This window comes from Panonychus citri, unplaced genomic scaffold, assembly GCF_014898815.1.
Source record: "Panonychus citri isolate SS breed McGregor unplaced genomic scaffold, ASM1489881v1 Contig00040, whole genome shotgun sequence".
Classification (NCBI taxonomy): domain Eukaryota; kingdom Metazoa; phylum Arthropoda; class Arachnida; order Trombidiformes; family Tetranychidae; genus Panonychus; species Panonychus citri.
Genome location: NW_026515445.1, coordinates 420,773 through 436,237, shown reverse-complemented (window position 1 = coordinate 436,237; position 15,465 = coordinate 420,773). Strand labels below are relative to the sequence as shown.

At 33.9% G+C, this 15,465-nt stretch overlaps 2 protein-coding genes and 1 long non-coding RNA gene across 5 annotated transcripts; 1 reads left to right on the top strand and 2 right to left on the bottom strand.

Annotated features, from left to right (window-relative positions):
* Positions 1-291: 291 nt before the first annotated feature.
* Positions 292-7,005, bottom strand: LOC128397877 (uncharacterized). The gene is given in 7 exon segments (XM_053358647.1): positions 292-1,065; positions 1,142-1,280; positions 1,352-2,259; positions 2,262-2,583; positions 2,679-4,099; positions 4,167-5,846; positions 6,510-7,005. Coding segments are annotated over 6 exon segments (4,785 nt in total). The 5' UTR covers positions 5,821-5,846; positions 6,510-7,005; the 3' UTR covers positions 292-724.
* Positions 7,006-7,327: 322 nt separating this feature from the next.
* On the bottom strand, positions 7,328-11,196 carry LOC128397881 (synembryn-A-like). 2 transcript variants are annotated; one of them, XM_053358655.1, is made up of 7 exons: positions 11,056-11,196; positions 10,178-10,290; positions 9,226-10,002; positions 8,893-9,153; positions 8,375-8,766; positions 8,195-8,314; positions 7,328-7,973 (listed from the first exon to the last, which is right to left on the bottom strand). In XM_053358655.1, exons 2-7 carry the CDS (start codon positions 10,259-10,261, stop codon positions 7,841-7,843), a joined length of 1,767 nt encoding a protein of 588 aa, XP_053214630.1. In that variant the 5' UTR covers positions 10,262-10,290; positions 11,056-11,196; the 3' UTR covers positions 7,328-7,840. The 2 variants fall into 2 exon arrangements, with proteins under 2 accessions (XP_053214630.1, XP_053214631.1); XM_053358656.1 differs by having other exon boundaries at positions 10,178-10,337; positions 11,056-11,186.
* Positions 11,197-11,361: 165 nt separating this feature from the next.
* LOC128397883 (uncharacterized) lies at positions 11,362-15,198 on the top strand. Of its 2 annotated transcripts, none has more exons than XR_008327020.1 (3): positions 11,362-12,872; positions 12,957-13,873; positions 14,779-15,198. It is a non-coding gene; the product is annotated as an uncharacterized LOC128397883 (long non-coding RNA). The 2 variants fall into 2 exon arrangements; XR_008327019.1 differs by lacking the exon at positions 14,779-15,198 and adding an exon at positions 14,462-14,745.
* The last annotated feature ends 267 nt before the right edge of the window (positions 15,199-15,465 follow it).

Below are 15,465 nucleotides of genomic sequence, written 5' to 3'. Positions count from 1 at the left end.
TTTTTCTGATTAAGTGAACAATTATTTCAACTAATTTTTAGTCTTCCTATTTTGATTATGATTAATTTGTTTGAATCTGTTAATCAATTAGTTTACAATCAATAAAAACACAGTGTTAATCCAATACAATGAATGAACTTTAAATTATATCGTAAAGTTTAACATTAACTTAATTTGATTTCTGAAATTTTACTAACTAATCTCATCCTTTGATTTAAAGTTTAATTTAATTGTTTCAGGTGATTCATGTTAATTGTTGTATTAATTGGATTTGCTTATTATCCACTCAAATGAGAATTAAATTATTGACTTTAATTTGCAATAGTTTAAAGTTAATCATACTTTGTATGAGCTAAAATATTATTATTTCAATCATCAGATCCTTTGATTTGATTTTACCAATTTAATTGCTTAATCAAATTGCTTACAATTTGTAGTGATATATTGATATCTTGATGATTTGGTTGTTGTTGTTTTTTTTTCATGTTAAACAATTAAAATTAACAATTGAAGCACACAATTGGTCTACTAGAGCAATTAATTAGCTCACCACACACATTTATATGCACAACAAGTTGAACACACAATTAAGTCCGTTGATTGTGTCCGTTGATTGTGATGTAATGATACATGATTATGATAGAGATGATGAGATGAAATAATGATCATGAATATGTTGATGTTGATGAGCATGAAACCAGAAGCAATTGATTGATTCCGTCCTTTAATCACTATCATCACTGTCTTTGTTTTCCTTATCCGTTTCTGGTACAGTAACGGGCTGAGATGTTAATTGGACCGAAGCAGCGATTTGATAATCAGTCTCATCCTCTTTTTCCTTGAAATTAATCATCAATTCTGTTCTGTATTCATGCTTGGCCACATAGCGAACGTATTTTTCCGGTGGATTCTCGTTTGTAACGGAAATTGACCGTATCACTGCATGAGAAACTGTCGTCGATGGCATTGTGAACTCAATATGAACATATTCGTAAAATTTATCGGGAATTTGATCAAATGAAGTCAAAGGTAGACGACAAACCATCGTTTGTTGTGTATATGCACCTACCAATCAAAATGAAACGTTAAAATAAATTGGAAGGTCACTTCGTCCTGATCGACGATGAAATCAGATAATTACCTTGACCTTCCTTCGGTAAACGTGGTATCCTCCAAACAAGGGAATGGAAAGAGTGCTCGTACTTTGCGACTCCAGCCGACGCTTCCAACATGGTCGATTCTGGAATATTAGATGTTGCTCCTAAAAAGCGTTCGATGCCCTGTTGATTGATTGGAAATGAGAAACAATTGTGAATAGAGAGAAAACTTTTCCAGTATTTGGAAATGTTACCTTAATTTTCCCTGGCCTACGAGCGGCCGATTTTACGGAACCATAGCGAAGATGTTTTTCTGTTCTGAAAAAATATATCCAACATTCGGGAATATGCATTCTAATAGCGATATCTTCGCATGGAATTTGTCCATATTTTCGACTTATACAACCTGGAACCAAGACTTCGCATCGTAGTTCAATCTTACCCTTTGTAACCGTCAAATTTGCAGTTACTTGAAGTGGAAGTTCCCGTTGTTTAGGTGGACGAACTCGGAATCGCATCAACTCGTAGAAACAAGCGTCCGGTGGGTGAACTTTTATTAATCTATCTTCCTTTTCAAATTCTTCCTTCATTACTGATGAATGAAATTCAACGGCTTCTAATCTGATCCACTCTTCGGTAACCACTGGTATAATATCGTGTCGACCTACAACCTCTTTCCCTTGACGAGTCATATCATTGACACCGATCTCTATGGTCGGCATACCATTGATAAAGGCTAACAGGAAAACGCGAACTCGAGCCAATTGTTTAGTTATCAGGCCAGTTTTAGTTGTCTCAACATAATATTCATCAACAACGGTTACCTGAATCTCTTCAGTTTTGTAGGTCAAAGCTCGATCTCGATGGATCACCATTCGGTAGAAAGCATCTTCAACTAAATTAGCGAAAACTTTAACATCATTATAAACCAATGAGCCCAATTTAATCAGCTGAGACACTTGAGGGGCATGTTCCAAGGGCATACCAAGTTTCGCCAGTCCACTTACCGAAGTTATCTGACCTTGCATCACTTTGGCTATTTGACCTTTACGAACACCAACGCGTTCTCGGTAAAAAATATATTGAACTTTCAATGTGAATATTTTACCATATTGGTCATACTGTTGGGAGGTCACTTCGGACAAAGAGTAACAGGGTTGAAGGGTAATTCTTGGAAAGGCTCATTGTCTCCCGGCTTATTGAATAGCTGAATAACCGAGTTCTCGGAGAGACGGACAAATACTTTCTTCCAATATCGATTACCCGTTAGCTTTTTCTTAGCCGGATGTCGAAGGTACATTTCCCATCCGTTTCCTTCGTATTTGGGTGGAAAGTCTTCTAATGGTTGAGAAGTATCATCATCGAATAAGGGTGTAGATGGACTTTCCATTGATTCTGTTCGGCCTTTACTTCCTGCTTCACCAAGAGCGGGCGGAGGCCAATCACTTGACTCCGACTCTTTCGTTTTTGATTCAGCATCTTTACCCTAAGAAGTAAATCAAACGGTTCGAATTAGAATTTAGAAAAAAAATTTTCTTCTTTTACTATTAATAAGTTTTCCTAAGAATCAATAATACTCACTGAAATATAATTGTCAAAGAACATTTCGAACTCATCGAACTCTTCTGGTTTTTTGGCCTGCCTTGGTTCAGCTGGATCTTTATCTTGATAAGCGATTGACTTGTTGGGTGTTTTCGGTGGTGGGGGTAACAATGGCATCGGACAATCGGCGGTCAATGTCTTATTTGAATCAGTGGTTTTAGCTTTTGATTTAATTACTACTCTGAAAGAGTCATTATCATCATCGTCATCAAATGAATCTTTGGATTCTTTTTTCGCTATCGATAATGAGCCGACATTTTGTTTAGCTGGTGTATTTTTCGGAGGTTGGATGGACCCGGAAGCGAATGGATCAAATGTATCGAAACCATCAACATCATCTGATTTAGTTGTATTATTGCTTGTGGCCTTTTTACTGGCCGGTGATGAGAAAGGATCAAATGAAGATGATGAAATTGATTCGATAATTTGTTCGTTCTGATTGGCACCAATAGCAGTCGAATCAAATTTAGCTTGAAATGCGTCAAACGCCACTGAATCGGTGTAAGGTAACGAATCTTGTACTGGTTCAACTAGAAACTCAGAATTTTCGAATTGGTCTCGTCCTGAATCGGTTGGATCATTATCGAATCCACTGGACACTGCAAGGCCAGAATCTGATCCACCGAAAACGTCGAAAGTGTTGTCTTGTGTGGGTGGACCAGTTCCACTTACGGGCTCAGCCAAAGCACCAGTTTCACTTGCAGTGGTGGTTACAAGAGCTTCGGTTGTTTGATCATCTTTAGTTGAAGAAACATGATCTTCTAATACCGATACTTGACCCGTTCGGCCAGTTATTTGTTCATTGCTTACTCCTGGACTTTCAACTGGTGGTTTATCAGTGAAACCATGATTAACTATACCTTCCGAATAACGGTTCTCAACAGTTCCTCTCGATTCTGGACTATCGTCATCATCGTCATCTTCATCATCTGGCTCATTCCCTGATTCACCTGCAAGTCCCGCTGCTCGAGAGGCTCCCGCTTTTGTTATCGATTCAACAAGATCCGCTGAAATGCCGATTATCTTGGGAGATGAAGGTGAATCTTTGTCGATCACTGTTGTGAATGGATCAAAGAAAGTTGCACCCGGTGGAAGATCAACATCATTTCTGACATCGGGCGATGTTTCTGAAGAGTCAGTGGTCAGTGCGATCGGTTCTCGAGGTAGGCTTAGATTACGGGTTATAACGGTCACTGGTAGAGGATCAAATCTTGGCGGTGGTTCGTCTTTGTCTTTAGATAGTAATTCCATTTGGAAGGCACTGGACTTCCTTTCCCTCCCGTACTCATCTTCTGAATGTGAAGGCTCCTCGTTATCGGAAACATCAGATAGATATTCCAATGGTAAACCTGGAGTTTGAAGATGACCATCGATTCCCTCGTTTTCATTTACTTGTTTACCTGAAAATTTAACTGATTAGACAAAATCGACAAAATGAACAAAATACCAGATTGATTGATTTCTTACCTTGTGCGGAAATTAAAACATCTCCTTCTGGTTCACTACTGGTCACTGATGTTAATTTCGGTGAATCGACAAACTCGTCGTGAATTGTTGCGAAAGGATCGAAAGGTTCAACGGCAGAAGAACCAAGATCCAAAGGTTTAACAGGGTCAACTAGATTTTGAAGATCATCTTGATCCAGAAAATCAGAGATTAAATTTTTAGGTCTATTATGTTGGTCATTCGGTACTGGAGGTGGTTCGCTAATTGCATTTACAAAGTCTTCGGTGAGGGCAGCGATCGCCGCTGCTTCCAGATTGGTTGAATATTCATCTTCTGGTGACGCTTCAAATGGATTTGTACTTCCTCGCCTTCGAGGAGTAGCTGCACCCGAGAAAGGGGTTGTGGCCCCTGAACCCATTGCAGGGGTGTAAAAATCATTATCGTTCAAGAAAGGGTTAGACATGATTGAGGCTATCGATACGTTTGAGCCGTAACGAGATGAGCGACCAAGCTTATTGCTTACGAAAAAATCAGGTTCAACAGGGTCAATTCCTGGTGATTTATTACCACTGTTGAAGAAACTTGATTCAGCTAACACTTTGGCACTAGTGAAATTATTATTACTGTTGACAATATTATTATCACTATGATTGGAATCAATTTTATCAACACAATCGTCTTCAGGTGGATTAGTGTCCAAAGGGTCAAGAGGTGATTGAATTGATAAAGAAGAAGATGTAACTATGTTTCGTTGAGATCCAATTGAGTTTGCTTGTTTAAATGAACTTAGGTCACTGGGTCGGGTTATAGTTGAATTTGTCTCTTTTTTCAATAATTTACTCAATAAATCACTGGTTGGTTCAATTTGGTTTGACACTTGACCAGTTGATATCGTCCCAATTTTTGAGGTAATAGATATGTCAACGAATGATGTATCGAAGGGGTCATCAAGGTAATCATTTTCATAGTCAAATAACACCGCTGAGGGTTGAACTGATTCACTGGGCTTGGGCTCTTCCCCGAACCCGAAATCATCCAACAGATCAACTGGTGGGTTAATTGGTTGTTGACTGATTTCGTTGCTACTGTTGACTATTGGATTTGATTGTTCACTGGAAATTGGCTCAGTTGGTGATGGAGATTTTATTTTATCCTTTTCGTTTATTTTTGTTGTACCTTCGTCCAATGCTACCCAATTTGCTGTCCCTTTAGCTACAACTCCGGTCACTTTTCCGGTCTCTTCGAAAAACTCGTCATCAACTGGTATATCATCTTCATCACTATATTCAGATTTTTTTGCGATCTCTTCTGCTGCTGAGGCTTTTTTCAGTTCATCTAGATTACTCTGAGTTCTGACCACGGCTTCTTCGACCTTCGCTGTCAATTGTTCAAAAAATTTCCACTCTTCTTTATCCTTGTCTACCTTGTGTTTAGAGGGAAGTCCACTTGGAGTTGCGTGGCTTGTGGTTGTTGTTGCGGTTGCGGTTGATCCAAGAGCGTTACTTTCACTAACTATTACTGAAAGATTATCACAGGTTAACAGATCTTTGGCCTGTTCTTCGAGTTTTGCAAGTTCTGATGGATGAGGTGGAACGGGTGGAATATAATCATCAAGATCATCATCATCGTTTGCGTGTTTTTTATGTTGTTTCAACTTTTTCCTAAGAAAGTTCATCTCCTAGGTGACCTTAAATTTGTAATCTTCATTTTCATAGTAGTAGATTAATGATCACAGATAAAGACACAAGAAAATAAGATTCACCAAGAACAAAACAGAATCAAATTTTACGATGAAATGATCACCAAATGGATATGCAAATGTCGAAGGAGAAAAACGAAAAGCGAATTATAATTTGATGGAAAAAAAAATCAATGAATGAATCCAAAAAAGTAAATACAATTTAATATTAAACCGATTGTTTATATTGAAAGAAATTGAGGATTAGGTTTAGATGAGGTCGAAAATTGACCAAAATGAAAACAAGTCAAGTTCCCAAAGGCGAATGTAAATAAGAATATAATGTATTTGCCCTGAGGGGAGTGAATATCATGATAGAAAATAACAACAAGCGAATAAATTGATTCATATATTGGGAGTTATCAGAGAAAAGCTTCGTTGAAATTGGAGTGAGAAAAAGGGACTAGAGGAAAAAAGATTTTCTAATTTATTTCATCTTCTTTTCTCCTCTCGAATTCTAATAATAACTGATAACCTTAACAATTTCGACGAATAATCTGATAAGTAATAAGACTGAGATGCATCGTTGAATAATGAGAGAGGAAGGAAAGAAAGAAAAGAAAGAAAATTGGAAAATAGTAACAAGGAAAAAGATTATCAGGTAAATATGAGTGAGTTTTACTTACCTTTATTGTGAATTTGGTTAAAGAGGCTAACATAGTTTGTCGATTTTACAATAAGTAAATAATTCTGATGGATATTTAATTCTAGAGGAATCGTTTGTGGTTAAGAGCGTGAGATTAGGTTCGAGGTAATGATCATTTAAGATGATAAACAGAAAGAAAATGAAAGAGGTAAGCGAATATCTTTCAATGTGTGTTTATGGGTTTTTGGGTCTATTCTTTCAGAGGAATTGACATTTCGAAAGAAAGAAAGAAAGAAAGAGAAAGAGAAAGAGAAAGAGTAAGACAGGGAGTGAAGGTTATCTCATATTTCTTTCTTATCGTGGATAGAATTGCATCAATTCCTTGGTGGAGTTGCTCAGTTTCTCTTTCGAAAATCAAAATATATAAATTCTCTTATGTTTCTTGTGTCTATTTTTCATGAAACTCTATTTCTCGAAGCCTGAGAAAGAGATTGCGTCTCACTAAAATCAATTGTGATCACAATTAATCTTTGGATTGGTTGAGAAAATCAATACTTGTATTTTCATTCTAACCACATGATGGAGACATTGTTCATAACTGAGCACTTATCATGTTTACAAATTTACTAATTTGACAGAAATTAATAATAATAACAATCAAGTTGTTGATTATCAGACCAAACTTAAAATTGATTTGACTCTTATTCCTGATATTTTATAAAAAGAAAACAAAAAAAATAAATTCATTTTTTGAATTGATATAAAGGAAACGTCGAGATGAAAATTCGAGGATATTATCAATTATGAGTTACAATTAAACATCCCAACCTGTTCATCAATAAATTATCCAGTGGTGTGTCCCTGTATGATAGGAATGATAAAGGATCACTGGTGGACCACAATTTATGATTAAATGAATACAAGACATTAAAATTAAACAATAATTACAAAGAGGATAACAATTTGTTCAGGTGGATTAAGTTAGGGTGATATTATTGTTTGAACAAGATATCGTTCAAAAAGATTAACAAAGTTACCACAATACGATTAAAACAAATAGTAATTAAAGTAAGTAGAGTTTGATAAAGGAGAAAAAACTTTGATTAAAAATGATTAAACATGTAAAGGATGATGACGATTCTCATTTTTTTTTCTCATGTAAATGAAGTGACAAAAAAGATCGTTGATCTCGAGATCTGTATGTATTTGATTAACGTTAATTGTGACGATTAATAGTTCCTTTGGTTGGATACTGATAATTTGTGTTTAAAGATGAAATTCATGGTGATAATGTTTTTCTTTAGGAAATTTATTCAATTTCTTCGAGACTAGCAGCATTGGTATCGATTAATTATAATATTGTCATTTCTTTCAATCCGAATCATCAGCTGATTCCTTTTCTGTTGCGAGTATATCTCGTTCGGGATATTGAAGCTCGAGGATATGTTCAACTGGATGAGGTTTACCGTCTTCACCAACTCGACAAGGTTGAATAGTACCAGTTCTAGATCGGTAAAAAAAAATGATTGAATAAAGATCAAATTAGCTGTTGAATAAACCGGCAAAAAAAGTCTCGAGTCTACAATCAAAAAATTTATATCTTGAAATCGTTGCATAGACAAGATTTCAGTGTCGCATGAATATTATGTTAGTTGATCATTAATCCTAATTTATACTAATGATTATCGCTTTGAGGTAGATTAATTGATTAAATTAACAAGATACCTCAAAAGTTTATCCATCATGTTGATGAGCTTAATGGCTTCAGCCTCTTTCTCGGCATCACTCATCCCCTCCATTGGATTTGTTTTTTTAGGTTCGTAACAACCAGTGACTGGGTTAATCCTAAATGGCAAAATGATTGATTAATTGGTGAATTTAATCATTTAATCATTTAATTCTTACTTTTCTTTGACTTTTAGATATTCTTCAGTATCACTATCTTCAGATTCACTTGAGTAGTTACCCTTTCCTCGACCTCCAAGCATTAATCCTCGTTTCGCTAAAAGTCCAGCAGCATTTCCGTATCCAGTGTATTTGACAAGCCTTTGGGCACTTTCTTTACATAATACAAACAGAAAATCGGCAGCCATTTCTTTAACACGGGTATCCGGGTTGGTCATTAATCGAACCAATTTATTGCGTGAAGTGTCACCTTCTTCTGGTCTGTTTTCGACATCTCGTAAAGGTGGAAGGATTTGATTTTTGAGATACTTTCGAATAATTCGATTAGTTCGAGCCATGCTACTCAGGCAGGTTAAGACTGGTGATAAGGATTCATAAAGTTCCTTAGATGGCTAATTAATTGAGAATAATGGATGAAAAAGAAAAGTTTCAATTTTTGTACTATCAAAACGGAACGGGTAAAATATCATATTAACCGTTTGTATAGAAAATTAAATGAAAGTGAAAACAATTCTCACCTTATCGAATCGTCTTTCAAGGAATTCCAATAGAACACTAATCGCTTCTACATTCATGTCTTCATATTCGTATCTTGGATTATCGATTCTACCAATTTCTTCGATTGGTACTAAAAGCTCTTCATAACAGTACGAAGGTATATTCGTTAGCATATTAACGATATGATTATGAAGCTCTTCCTTTTTCTCTTTGGTCTCTGCTTCGGTCAAGAGAAGATCATGGAGAATTCCAACAAGTCGCAGAAAATGTGCTTCTTCAACCTGAAAGAGAAAAGATTAACGCTAATGAATAAAACTCTTGAAAATCGATGAATTAGATTATTAGAAAATTACCTCATCAAGATGCCCTCGATCGTAGCTTAATGTAAGGTTGTAAAGAACTTTCAAAACTTCACAGCAAAGGTCAACCGATGAACTATCGAGGCTATGAGGACCTTTAGCGTCCTTTTTTTCGTTTAATTGGGTGGATGGGACAGTTTTTTCCGATTGTGATTTAGTTTCACCCGAAACTGTTTTTGATTTATCTTTGTTTCGTTTTCTTTGACTCTTTTTCGATGGTTTTTGTCCAGGTTCTTCCGCTTCTTTAAGAATCAAATCAACAGCTTCCATAAGGTAGATTAATCCATGATACTTTTCACGTATTTTGGGCCTCATTTCAGGGGAAAGAGCGGTTATTAAAAATAACGCTCTCATGTCATAGTATTTCACCTCAAACGGAAGTTGAGGATCTTTAAACATCTTCAATCTTAACATGATTCCATCAACAAACGAGTTATTGCAACAAATTCGTCTAATAATAAGATTGTTGAAAATGAGGTTACAAATGCTTTTTTGAGCTTCGATCACAATACGAGCATCAAAATGTTCACTATTATCGGTCATGAAAGCTTCTTCTTCACCGACCAAACGAGCAAAGTGAAGAATCGTCTCAACTCGGTCAATGGTGAACAGTTCATCGGGTCCATTTTTATCACGAGAAAGTATTCGTAAGGTGGTTAATAATGTGAGATAATGTTTCTCATGCTCTGGATCTCGAAGGTATCGAAAAATATTCTCAACAAGTTTCTTCTTCTTGGCCACAGGCTCTGAGACCGAAAAAACTTGAGCCCACTGAAAGAAAACGATAGAAAAGAAAATGAGAGAAAATGATTAAAATTGGAACATAAAGAGAAACGAAAGATGAAGAAAAAGAGGAGGAAGAAGAAGAAAATAAAAGGAGAAAAAGAGAAAATTATTGTTATTATTACAAGAAGATGAACCGAGTTGCTAATGGAATAGAATTTACCTGCGAATTGAAAGCATTCAGGGTCTCCATTAATTCGTCGGTGGAACTGCCGTAAAAAGAATCCAACACTCGATCCAAATTCATGATTGTGTAGAATAGAATCTCCAATCAAACTAAATTAGAATTAATTGGAAAACAATTCGAATTAAAAAGGTAAAATCTATGGAATGAAAGAGAGAAGAAAAAAAATAAGGTGTTTCCTTTTTCTTTCTCTGTTGATTTTAGTAATTCCATGGAAAGAAAGATGCGCGTCATTCGACTTTTAATCAACATTAGAGTTTCAGTTTAGAAATTGTAATTAAACAAATCGAATGATCAAGTTAATTATCAAATGTTAACTTGGAATCTTCGCCATGAATAATTTCCAATGTTTATGAAAACCAGAAAATTTATGTTCTCCATGTTTATCTCTATAAAAAAAACCTACACTTTCTTTCATCAAACCAAATCTTAAATAGAACAACAAACAAACCATTTGATTGATCTATTCGAAAAGAAAACAATTATTCTCTTTTCTAATGTACAATAAGATGTAAATCCAATGACCAGAAGATAAACAATTTAAGTAAAATAAAAAGAACAATTTAACTTGTCAATCAAATTCGAAAAAAGAACAAAAAGAGGAAACACTTTCATCTTTTTCTACTTTCAATGTCTTACTCCTTTTTTCTACTCAAATTCTTATTGTTATTCCTTTTGAATTTCAATCGAAGGTAAACATCCTATTCGATTAATTAATTGTAACAATTAACCATAAACATGTTTCCACTTAATTGATTATCATCTGTTCATTGGAATCACGATCAAGTCATTGATTAGTCAATAAAACCATGAGAGAATCAAAATAAGGACAATGATTGTTTCCAATAAACACTTACCTTTTGTTAACCAAATAATCAATTAAAGATTTACAGGTACAGTAGATAAAACAATGGTGACTGATTAAAGATGATTATCTCTGATTAACACTGGAGAAGATGTAAATTAAAACCAAATCAAATCAAGAGATTAGTTGATTTGATCAGTTGGAGAAAAAAAATTTGCTTCGACTTGAATGTTGAAAAGAAAACCAAAAGATGTCGCCACTGAGCTGAAAATGGAAAAAAATTCTAACCGGGAAAATTTAAAATCGAAATAAACATTTGGAAAAAGTTAATTACAATTGAAAGAGAATTAATTTCGAAATTTTTCTGGTAGAATTTAAGTTGACAATTAAAATCAATTAGTTATTAATCAGTTAACTGTTTAGAGAGAAGAATTAATCTGATTGGGAACAATTAAACACTCCAAAGTAAAAGAAAATTAAACAAATTAAATGATCAAATTTCTCACTGATTATTACAATTGATTTGATTGTTTTTCGACTGATGAGAGAAATAATTTAACTATTCAATGAAGATTTGACAGTTAATTAGAAACAATCAATTTGAAAGTTGAAGTTAAATCAACAAGATGATGGATTAAGAAAACAAAAACCTAATTCTTTAAGGTCAAGCCACAAATCGTAACTGATTTTACAACAATTTACTGATTACTGATATAAATTAACTACTCAATAACCTGTCATATCCACAATATATTAACTGTTGTTCATTTGAGATTAAATCAGTAATGAACATTTAACTGATTAAATGAGTTCTAATCAGTGATGATTGATTTCTCTGTGTTCATATTTATGTTTCTCTCTCAGATTATTATTATGATACATTCAATTATCTCAAATCAGAAATGATGATCAGAGTGATTGTTTCTATTTCCAGTTAATATCATGCTCAGAATTGATGATTATTAAAAAGATTCTTGAAATCGATAAAGTTTCATGTTTCAAAAAAAAAAGATTCAAAAGGTTGAGAGAGTAAAACTTGAAAGTGGAATAAAAATCAATGATAATCAGCTGATGGAAGAGGAAGAAGATGAAAAGAAAGAGAAATTCGAATCGTTTCTCAAATGATCTTAATGATTTATCGTCATCATCATGGTAACAACAACGAACAAGATTAATTCTATTCAGTTTCCAATTCCTGTTAACTTTTTCTTCTTCTTCTTCTTCTTGTCTGAAAGGAAAATAAAGAGAACGAATATGTTACAGGGTAACATGGAAAAAAGAAGAAGAAGAAGAAGAAGAAAAGTTCTAAACTTACATCATCTTCCAAGAATTCATCATCTTCTCATCATGTTAATGATGAGGAGAAAAAAATCTCTCAGAAGATAAAACTCTGATTCTTGTCTTAAAATATTCTATTTCTCAGTTATTCTGTCACTTTACATGGTCGTTTCCTCGGAAGACATGAGAACGAAAAAATTGTGACGACTGACAACTCGAATTGGTTTCATCTTCTTATGATGACGTTTTCGAAATAATTTCAACAAAAAAATGGAGAAAAATATGAAGAAAAAAAAATGAGAAAAACGATTAAAAAGTTCTGATGATGATTAAGATGATTACGATTATAACGATTTACCACCAACCCAGAATGACTTCAACAACGATTATAATGAAATGAAAGCGTCAAGACAATCAACAAAGTTAACGGATTAATCAACAGGATTAGCCAACAATCAAGAATAATCTTATCCTGGAAAATGGAGTCAAGCCCAAACACCATCAACAATTAACACTATTAGTTGATTGTTAAGCAACAAATCTGATTACCTAATAAGATTTAACTCTATTATCCAATATAATTCATGATCTGTAAGTTTGTTGTAACTTTTTCTAAATGTTGATCACTAATGATAAATATTTGATTGTTAACAATATTCTCAACAATTTAAATAGACAATTAACTAACCAACCCAAAAGAGTAATAAACAAAATCCAAGGACGGAAAAGGAATCATATTTTACTCTTAGTAGACATTAACTCTCACCACCTCCTCCCTCCTTCCTCCTTCCTATTTCCCACCCTCTTCGTGTCTCCACCTCGAAGAAAAACCCAAAGTGTATCTCCCATTGAGCTCAAAGGATCTTCATCTCATCCTCCCCACCCTCTCATCATCATCCCACCGATGAATCTCAATCCCTCTGGTTACATTTTCCCGGAACCATAATAATCATAATCCATAACAAATCAATAATTTAAACGCACAAATTGTGATATATCTTGATAACCTTGACGATTATCATCATTCTGGGAGTGTAACTTTATCCTCGTAACTATTATTTTACTTCATCATGAGACAATTTAACTCTAGATTCATGGTGATAACTCATGATAACAATCAACTTTTTCATGGTAATTTAATGATCATACTCAATGTAACCATTTGTCCACATCTAATGTCCACTCATTAAATTGAAATCCTTTTTTTTTATCATATATGAATCAACATTTCCCTGAACATTATATATTTAGATTCAGTTCGTAACTGAATCTATGTCACCACATTTAACGACAATCTGATGATGATTAGCTGATTGTTGATTGGCACTTGAAGGTTAATTAAAACTGCTTACCAATGGTAAATTGTATTCGAAGCTAAATTAATAAGAAATAAATACGCAAATCATTTCAATCATCATCTTCTCAATCAATACGAATCATCATGTCTTCCAATTGACACAATTTCTTTGTTTCTACTTAGCATCCTCATCTTCATCTCCATCAAGGACATGAGAGCAAAGGAAATCGTTAATATGGTTCAATCTACGAAAATATTATCGACTCTCCTTTTTGGCCCTTCCACATCTCGAAAAGTAGGTCACTTTCTGTAAAAGAACAACTTTTGGAATGTCAGTTTTTCTTCATCTTTTTCTTTTCCTTTTTCTCATCAATTCTATTTCCTTTTCTTGTTTTCGATTTCTTTCCATCCTCATCATTAAATTAATCTCATTCTTCATTTTCCATCTCATTGTAAATCTAAATTAATTTCACCTTTTTCTCCATTGACATTCCACCAATTTGTTTACCTTAATCAACACTCTCTTAATCATCATTAACCTGATTAATCTTTCAACAATTTACCTCTTAATTGTTCACAATCAATGATCAAACATTCAGTTAGTAAGAAAATTAACTTCTATTAATTATCTTTTTTGAGGCTTTTTTGTTTATCTTTTTCTTGAGGAGATAAATTAGTTAATTGTTTTGAGGAACAATTTAAAATGATTCCGAAGTCAATTAATTAGATGTATTTATATAAAAGTGAATCAAGTGTAAGTCACTTTAATCCATTAATCAAATGGAACAGATGATTTCCTTTAGTTTTTTTTGTTCTATTCGATTTTCGGACTTTCCATTAAATTCTATTGAGGCTAATCTCCATTTTCTATGTATCTTAAAAGCCTTTTTACCTTTTTCCTGTTCTAATATCTCAAGAGGATCGAAACACATCAGCATGATGATGATTAACCATAGCAACGGAATTTAGATTATCTTAATCAATATCGTGTTAAAACCTTCCAACAATCGAGAGCTGAAAATAGCGTCAAAGATGAAGGAAAAGAGATGAGGATAAATAGATGAAGGGAGATGGCTAAAGATGGAGATTGGAGATCAAGGAAGATGATAAAATGGAAGGAGAAGACAAATTCTCTTTATTTAACTCTCTCTCTCTCTCTCTCTCTCTCTCTCTTCGACGGACATGATGCCAATGATGAAGATTATGGTTTAGGTGGTGATCGTCTTTGGGTAGGGTCAAAGGTGGCGGTGGTTCCAATACAATGGGCTTCCTATTGGCTCCCTCTTGGTCATCTCCTTTTCTTTGTGGGGTCATCATCACGGGTTTTCCTCCTTTTCTCGTGGTTTATGATCCATAGTAAAAAAAGATGCTTATTTCGGAATATTGTGACTCACTTGATTTCTTTACAACAATTTATTCGTATCATCAGTTTACATCATCATCATCATCATCATTTAATCCGCTGCTGACCAATATCACTTGACCATTGAAAGTAACTGTTGTAACAAATCAATCTCCATACTAAATGACCATTTCATAACTGTAAATTTATGTTAATTTTATAAGAAATGATTCATGAAAAAAATTTTCTAATACATTAACAAAATATAATAATGTTAATCCGATTTGAAATAACATTTAATTTGATTAACTTTTAACCAGAAAACAACAATTTAGTTACTTGTCAAATTGAGATTAAGGTTTAACCATAAAAATTAAGGCTCATAATTTGACATTCATCATAATAGGAGATCTAATAATCATCACAATTAAATATAACAATTTAAATTAGATTAACGGATTGATTGAAATTCACTTTTTAACAATCAAATGATTTCATCTTAATTCATCCCTTTCTTTTGATCATTTCCCTTACAAATTGTTTTC

Excerpts from the sequence above, each read along its gene's own strand:
- LOC128397881 (XM_053358655.1), bottom strand. The coding sequence starts at position 10,261 with ATGAATTTGGATCGAGTGTTGGATTCTTTTTACGGCAGTTCCACCGAC. Across the intron at positions 9,154-9,225 it reads ATCGAGGGCATCTTGATGAG|GTTGAAGAAGCACATTTTCT; the intron begins GTAATTTTCTAA and ends TTTCTCTTTCAG. Across the intron at positions 8,767-8,892 it reads TTGAAAGACGATTCGATAAG|CCATCTAAGGAACTTTATGA; the intron begins GTGAGAATTGTT and ends TCAATTAATTAG.